Here is an 8971-nt window from a genome sequence, read left to right as displayed (position 1 = left end):
TAGGGGGAAAAAAGGTTATTCCACACCCTATTCTATGTCATTTAAATAAAAATTTGAAATCAAAGTCCTCTTTTTTTTGATCGCTCTATACAAATCAACCCAAAGGAATAGTTACAATGTCCCATATACCATAGAAATGATAATCCACTATACTCCCAAAGGTACCACATAAAGGATTCACAAGGAAGTTGTGCAGTAGAAATAAAAAGTAAAAGCAAATACATCTAGAGCATTTCACCATAGAGCATGCAAGAGACAGAAATTCTTCAAAATGATAATATGCTCCAAGTAGTACAACTCTCTTCAACTTCACTAAATAAAACCAGACAATCAATAAACCTTTCCACAAAATTTGGGTCATCCAAACAAAATATAAGGACAATAACCCAAATCTCATCAACCCAGAAACCCTAAAAAGCAAACATGTATTCCACCTCCAGAATACATTAGATTTTTTAATAATAGAATACATTAGTAAATGAAAGTGAAAAAAAAAAAAAAAAAAAAAAAAAAAAAAACCCAATACCTAGTTATGATCATCTATCTAAAAGTCAGTCGCTTAATCACTAGCTTCCCTAACTTTCTTCCTTGTACAAACTTTCTCCCAAAATTCTCAACCACACTGTACAAACCATCAAAAAGCACTCCATATATATACATCAACATTCAACTTCATGCTGTAGCCAAAGAGTAAACTTACATTCTTGTCTATGGACTTGAAGTGGATGCCTCTTGTCTTGGTTCTCTTAAATACCCAAGAAGAGTTTCAGCCTGCAAAACAAACCAGATACTAAATAATTAGAGTCAATCATAAATCCCAAAATCGGAGTATAACATTCAATATCTAGGACCATGGTCTTTCAACACAACATCATAACCTCTTAAAACTCTGAGCGTTCCAATTATAACAATTTGCACCGTATCTACAGTAAAGTTCATGCACAATGCATGGCGGACAGCATAAAATCAAAACTTAAAAGTTCAAGTTTGCAAGGCCCCATCTAAAAAGCTACCATATCAACAATTTGAGTGAAGATCAAGCTACTAATTGTACAAGATTTATCAACAAGTGGAATCCATAGTCTTCACTACTTGGTATGGCAACTTTTTTAAAATTAACCTAACCAATAAATTGTGACCCAAATCTTGTGCAATGCAAAATCCAGGATTCACTCCCTAATTTTGTCAAAGTCATCAAGTAGCCCAAATATGCATAACAAGCGACTATATTACATCAAACATTTTAGCCCAATTGCCTAACAAACAAACGTAACGAGCATAATTCCACCAGCTGTTACTGCATCATGCAGCAAAACTATTTAACAATAGTACTGATTTTGAGGATTGATCTATGAAATTTGCACTATGTTTGGGAGTTTATAAAGGAAGGGAAAGGAAAGGAAAGGAATGTAATGGATAGAACGGAAAAGAATAGAAGAGAATTAAATAATTATTCCTTTGTTGTTTAGATATGTGAAAGAAAAGGAATGAAATACGAAATTTTTTGGGAATTGAACGGAAATGAATGATTTTATAACAACATTATTATTATGCTATTTCATTGATATGAGTTCCATTTCTTTCCCTCATATTTCTCTTCCCCAACAAGAGAAAGGGATAGAATACAACATACTGGTGTGCCTTCATCCATGGCCACAGCTAATGTTTCACAATATCTCAAATACATGGTTGCCCCCAATTAAAAACACCCTAATCTCAACTAAAGAACACTCCAGAGTCCTTTACAGGAGACCACTTTCTCATTCAGAATATGAACCACCATCCCTAACAACTACCAGTCAGCTCATATGACCAATTAACACAAAATCTAGTAGCAATGCATATGAAGAATGTCAAGAAGACAAACTGTGCTAGAAAATAAAATGAAAAACAAGCTTAATCAGCTAACAAACCAAACCACTAATCAAAAGTAACATAATTGCCACCATAGCTTTTCACAATCTGTTATGTTTTAAGTTGTTAACACCACCAATCAACTTAAAAAACCAAAAGAAATTACCACAAGAATCAGTTTGATCATAATCAATCCAATACCACCTCTAAAAAAACACTCACCTTGTGCTTAGCTCTAACACTCCCCGTCTGCGAAAGCGCGACCAGCGGAGGAATAGCCCCTTCTCTCACCAGCAGCCCTCTATTCCTCACACTGTCGGCACACAGCTGCAACAAAGTCACCACCGCAAATTCCTTCCCCTTCACAGTCCCATCCTCAATAGCCTCCACCAGCACCGCAATCCCGCCTTCCTCCACGATTGCCTCCTTCCCTTCCTCAACCCCAGCCAAGCTACTCAGCACCACCATCGCCTTCTCCGCCATCCCCGACCCCTGCTCCGCCACCAGAGCCACCAGCGGCTTCACCGCACCGGCACTCACAGCCCTCTCCTTGTTCGGCTTTATCGAACAAAGCTTGTACATCGTCGTCAGCGCATCTTTCTTTCCTCTATTGGACCCATTCAGCAGCAACGAAACCAAAGGCGGGATGGCCCCACAAGCCCCAATTGAGCTCTTGTTCTCCTCCACCAAAGCCAAGCTCAGCAACGCACACGCAGCGTTCTGCTTCGAAGTCTCGGTCCCAGTCTTGAGCACATAAACGAGTGACTTTATAGCTCCAGCATCAGTGATCACCATCTTGTTCCCTTCGTGGAGAGAGAGGTTCAGCAAAGCCGTGACGGCGTGCTCTTGAGTCCACGGATCACTACACCGGAGAAGCGGAATCAGAGCCGGAACGGCACCGGACTCGCCGATTAGAGCTCGGTTATCGGCCCGGTTCTTCGCCAAAAGCCTGAGCTTCGCCGCAGCAGATCGCTTCACAGCAATCGACGGCGATTGCAGCCCGTCTATGCAGATCTTCACCGTCGGCTGAAGATCCTCGGGCGAAATGCTCTCGATTATCTCGGTAGAGAAATTCTCTCTCTGCAAAAACCCCATGCAAGGCTCAGGGTGAACCTCGCTCGACTGGCCGTTGCTGTCCTCCAACGCCGGCAGCGGCAAGGTCGCGAGCCTCTGTAGCTCGCCGGAGATGTCGCTGCTGCAAGCTGAGAAGTCACTGAAAGCTTGAGAAAGATCCAGAAATTCCTCCTCCGACGAACTGGACTTCACCGACTTGTTGGTCCGCAGTGCCAGCTCGCCGAGACGCATGTCGACGACGGAGTCGGTGAGGTTCTCGGACACGAAAGCGGATCTCACGGCGGCGACGGGGCCGGAAAACGAGCAGCTGTTGGTGTCGTCGCCGCCGTTGTCGCTGTGAAATATGGTGGACCTTATCGTGCGCATCGAGCGTCCGACGTGTCGGTTAATCTTGGTGGAGGAGGTGGTGTAAATGTTTCGTGGTAAAGAGAAGCGATTTGAGCTGGAGTGAGAGTCTTCTAGAGAAACCATTGTTGGAAACAACAAAAGTTCGAAAGTTTTTTATTATTTGTTTGATGAATTTGAGAATGTTTTTTAAGAAAATTTCATGGTTGAATGAAGTGTGTGTGAGAGAGAGAGAGAGTGAGTGAGAAGTTGAGAAGGCAGATGAGGGAAGAGATTTGAAGGCTGGCTTTCGCTGAGGAAAGTGGATTTGGTATCTGGGGGTAAAGCTAAAATAACAACTTGGCTTGGTCATAAAAGTCACAAACCACATAAATAACACATGGTAAGTAAAGGTCTTAAAAAGACTCAATATTGAGACCTTTCTTTTTTATAGTATGTTGTTTCTATAAGTAGCTGTCTAAAATGCTCATAAAAAAATAAAAAATAAAAAATAAAGTTGCCGTGTAAAATGGTATTTTGGCTTTAAAAGAGTGATTATAAAAAGGGTTTTACTGATGAAGGTTCAAGAGCATATATTAGTAAATTATTTTTAAAAAATTTATAAAAATTAAAAAAAATGTTTGAGAAGAAAAAATTGAAAAGTTGATTGATTGTTTTGATACTTTTTTTTTTTTAATTTTTCATAAAAAATTTCTAAAAATGAATTATTATTGTATTATCTTAAAGTATATATTAGTTGGACCCTTATAAAAAAGTTATAAAGAATTGTTGCTCAACGGAATTTTGGCTTTTAAAAACACGCTTTTAGCCATCTAAAAGGCCATAACGCCTAATTTCGTTTTGAGTTAAAGGCCATAACGCCTAATTTCGTTTTGAGTTTTAAGAAACGCGTTTGGAATTTATTTAGTTGAAATTTAAAACTTTTTTGTTGAAAGTGTAGAAAAATAAAAGTTAAAAGCTAACTGAATAATATAGTAGGACCTATAAATAGTACCAAAAAGTGCAATAAGATACATAAATAATACAAAAAAGAAATTAAAAACTCAAATAAACTGAAGCAAATAATCACATCCTAAATAGGCTTTTAGAATCTGTTTGGGAACAACTTATTTAGCTGAAATTAAAATTTTTTTTACTGAAAATACTGTAAATAAAACTAAAAAATAGCTAAAATATTACAGTAAGACCCATAAATAGTAAAAAAAATATAATAAAACTAATAAATAATAACAAAAATAAATTAAATAATTAAAAAAAAAGTTAATTTTTTAAGCCAATATTTAGACTGTCAAAATGCCTAATTAAATTACCCTAAAATCAAAGGAGGGAAAGGAGTGTGACGTGACGGTCGGTGATCAGTGATCACAGTGTTGTTTTCGTGTGGAGAGTGTGTGGGGCCATCGGCGGTGGTGAGACGAAGAATTGAGGATTGAAGAGTCGACGAATTGAGAAACCAAGTTGAAATTACAAAAAAGTGCACTTTTTTCTTTATTTTTCAACTGGGGTTTTGGTTTTGTGAATGAATGGAGTTGACTGCTGGGATGAGGGAAAGATTCTGCTTTGGGAGTTACGACAAGAGTCACTTATTTAACAGTTGTAAAAAAAAAAAAACACTTTAGGATTGGTAGAGACATGCGTTGCCAGCCATTTTCACTTCTGTAACGTACTTTGACTATTAATATCATCCATCTTGTATGCATAGATTTAGATCAGACGGTGCTGAGGGCTTTTACGGAACTGAACTGATCAGCCCCTGAATGATGGCATGGGCGTGGCAGGGTTTGCATCTAGAATCTTTCTTCTACTGTGTACACGTGCCTGGCTGCTGGAAATCTTAATTATTTCTCCAGTAAATGTTAGTACTAACCATGAATAAACCAAGCGACAGAGATTGTTGGGCCAGTTCAACATTTAAAGGTTAATTTCAATGCAAATAGTAGCCACCTACGGCACAACTAAGAAACTTTTTTCAACAAAAATAGTAGGACCGTAATTCTCCAGGTGACAAACTAGAAGTAGTGAAAAAAAATGGGTGATCATTTAAAAGTGATAAGTAGTCAATTATAATTTATTATGTAAGATAATTATGGTAAAAATTGTGATTTCTTATGTGATATTAGAATTTATCAATTTGATTGGCACTTACTTAAGTTATTAGTATACTTAGTTAATATATTTTTTTCAAATTTTACTTTGACCATTCCCTGTCTTAATAAAAGTTAGATTCCGTTCATGTTTTTAAGATGTCATGTCACGTCATTTTATTAGACAAACAAATATACGTGATAAGCTTATGTGATATTATAATTACTCAATTTTGTCGGTGCTCGCTTAAGTTATTAGTCTACTTGGTTAATATATCTGTTTCATTTTTTTACTTTGACCCTTCATTGTCTTAATAAAAGTTAGGTTCCGTTCATGTTCTTAAGATGTCACGTCATGTCACATTATTTTGTTATACAAACAAATACATGTGACAAGCTTACATGGTATTTAACTGAAAAGATAAACCAATTGACTATTGGTGTAAACAGAATATAACTCTTAGGGGGAAAATTAAAATTATCATATATTCATATTAAAGTGGAAGTTGAGAGCCTTCTCAAAAAAAAAAAAAAAAGTGGACATTGAGAGAAAATTCTTTAAATTCTATTGAATTTTAATTTTGTACCAAGTGTTTTTTTAATTGCCTACTAATTCAATGCCAAATATCTCTATATTTTAAATAGGCTTCAGTTTATACCAAGTGTATCCTATCTCTTATTTTGTGTCAAGTGTCTTTATATGTAAATTCATGAATCTAAGCTTAAAAAATATATTTTTAAATAAACTCATTTAAAAGTTTGTTACTGAATTAGATCCACTTATATTCCACTTATATTAAGACAAACGACTGAGAAATAAAGACTCCATGCTTCTATTTAAAACTTTAAATGTGTAATACTTCCAACCTATTTAAATATATTTTAAATCCATCTAAAAACCACTTTTTATTTAGAACCAAAGGCGAAGCCATGGGATCTATTCACCAATTTCACACCCCCCCCCCCCCCCCAAAAAGGGGCACATTTAGGAGAACGGTGTATGAATAGCCTAAAATTCAAATGTTGACAATGTAAATTTTCATATTTTCTTATTATATTTGAATAAAAAATAATATATATTTGTGGGTTTAAATAAAAATTTATATTATTTTTATCTTTATGTTTATGTTTATGTTTATGTTGACTACGTTTTTGTATAATTTTTATTTAAAAATAATAATTCTTAATTAATATATTTGTAACCCTTTTAGCTCTTTAGAATTAAATATAAAAACTAGACTAGTAAGTTTGCATTTATTAGTTGTTTGATATCCCTGATTATATGCAAGGCACGACAATAAACATGTAAAGTGAAATAAAATAAATATATTGGAATTAAATTATATTGTGAAATGTGATAATTTTTTAAAATTTACAATATAACATTATACACTTTGGCACTTTGTTGTTATTGCATTTACGTGGCATGTACTCATTCAACCACTTTTTTGTTTAACTACATCCTCTGGCATTTGTTTTGGTTCAAAAATAAAAAAATAAAAACTTAAAAAAATATAACAACCAAAAGTATTGCAAACAACCTTAGAGCATTCTCATCAGCTCTCTCAAATGTGCCAAATGCCAAAAATTTGGCACATTTGGCACATCAAACACAAAAATGAATGCTTATCAGGTATGCTAAATGTTCCAAAATTTTGCAACATGCTACAGTACGCTCTCATATTTGAGAGCGTACGGACAGAAATGTCATTTTTATTTAATACTTTTTTATTCTCTTTTCTCTCTCCTCTCTCCTCACTTTCTTCTTTTCTCTGCTCTCTCCGTCACTCTCTATCTCTTCCCTCTCAGTCCTCCCGGCTCAAGATCTCTCTCATCTTTGCTCAAAATCTCTTGCCGCCTCACCTCGCCGTCAACCTCCACAGCCCTCGCCGCCGACCTCCACAGCCCTTGTCGTCGACCTTTGGATCTCTTAATCGGGTCGTGGGTGTGATATTTGGGATGGGTTTCGATGTGTGGGTTTTGGGTCATTGATTGATCGGTTGGGTTGGGATTTTGGGCCGGTGGTGGTGTCGTGGTTGTGGCGATGGTTGGTTAAGTTTTGGGCCGGCAATGTTTGTGGTTGTAGTGGGCAGCGGTGTTTGTGGTTGTAGTGGGTTTCGATGTGTGCATTTTGGGTCATTGATTGATCGGTTGGGTTGGGATTTTGGGCCGGTGGTGGTGTCGTGGTTGTGGTGGTGGTTGGTTGAGTTTTGGGCCGGCGATGTTTGTGGCTGTAATGGGCGGCGGTGTTTGTGGCTGTAGTGGGCCGGCAAGTTTGTTGAAGATTTTGAGTTTCTTTTTCTTTTTCTTTTCTTTTTTGTTGAGGTTTTTGGATTTGAAATTTGTTGGAGATCCAGTGATTGTGATTGTAGTTTGTGGAGGTTGATTTGCCGTTAGTGGTGATTTGCCGTTGCCATTGCTGTTGGTGGTCTGTGGAGGTTGATTGTGATTGTAGTTTAATGTGATGGAATTTGTTTAATATTATTTAATGTATTGGATATATTATTTTAATGTATAGAATTGAAAAATAGAAGATGTGATAAATGGTGAATTGTAAAATGGTGTGCTAAAATGATAAAGTAGGTTTTTGTTGTATTAAAATGACATTTTTTATGAGAGAGCTGATGAGAATCCTCTAAGGCTCTCACAGAAGCCAAAACTGTCTTTAATAAAATATAGATTAATTGGCACAAAAGTAGATATCCAATTGCATATTAGCACCTCCACGAAAAACAGAGCTATGTTATTGCAAATTGTATAGGTTATGAATGTTAATCCAGTATTTTTACGGTTTATAATTTTATATACGTGGCACATTTGCCATCCAATTTGAAAAAACAGATACGTTACGTGATATAAAACACATTTCCCCCTTCAGATCCAGCCTCGGGAGATATCAAAGCTAACTAAACTAAATATATAATCGTTAATAGTATCAAAAAGAATATTTTTTATCCACTAATTAGGAGCACATATGATATGATTTTTTAGCCCACAAGATTTCGACCAATTTAGATTACGGTTACCGCTAAAAACTTATCTATTTAATTCAACTTCTTTTGAAAATTCAGAAAATATCCTTAATTATTTTTTTCCTTCAAATGTACCCTACATGTGAGAATAAAAAATGTATTCATCTAATATATAAAAAATAGGGTTGAATTATCTTTAGACACTGAAGGAGAAAAGGGTATGAACAACCTTAAAAATTCAAATGTTGACATTGAGATTTTTATATTTTCCAATGCTTCTATTTGAATTAAGAATAACATATGTTTGTGGGAACAATAAAACAAAAATATTTATTTGCATGTTTATGTCTATTTTTATGATATTTTTGTTTAAGTGCTATATTTTAGCCCCTTTAGATTATTCTTTTCAATATATATATATATATATATATACACATACATTCATATATATATATATATATATGTATGTACGTACATATGTATGTATGTAGGGTCTCGATTTTCTGACCAAACTCAAAAATGTGGGGATCTTGGCCAGTGAGCCAACAAATAAATTTGTAGAGAGTGGGCCAAAGAGCTAAGTTTGATGCATGAACAAGCGGTTAGCATGGGTTTTCATAACAATCAACAGAAATGAACTGA

At 35.6% G+C, this 8971-nt stretch overlaps 1 protein-coding gene across 1 annotated transcript; it reads right to left on the bottom strand.

The window, feature by feature from the left end:
- Nucleotides 1-254: 254 nt before the first annotated feature.
- LOC111995606 (U-box domain-containing protein 4) lies at nucleotides 255-3664 on the bottom strand. Its single transcript, XM_024027518.2, has 2 exons — nucleotides 2077-3664; nucleotides 255-771 (listed from the first exon to the last, which is right to left on the bottom strand). Exons 1-2 carry the CDS (start codon nucleotides 3397-3399, stop codon nucleotides 709-711), a joined length of 1386 nt encoding a protein of 461 aa, XP_023883286.2. The 5' UTR covers nucleotides 3400-3664; the 3' UTR covers nucleotides 255-708.
- Between the last annotated feature and the right edge of the window lie 5307 nt (nucleotides 3665-8971).

The sequence above is a fragment of the Quercus suber genome, unplaced genomic scaffold (assembly GCF_002906115.3).
Source record: "Quercus suber isolate HL8 unplaced genomic scaffold, Cork oak 2.0 scaffold_721, whole genome shotgun sequence".
NCBI classification, from domain to species: domain Eukaryota; kingdom Viridiplantae; phylum Streptophyta; class Magnoliopsida; order Fagales; family Fagaceae; genus Quercus; species Quercus suber.
This window is presented reverse-complemented; position numbering and strand designations above follow the sequence as displayed.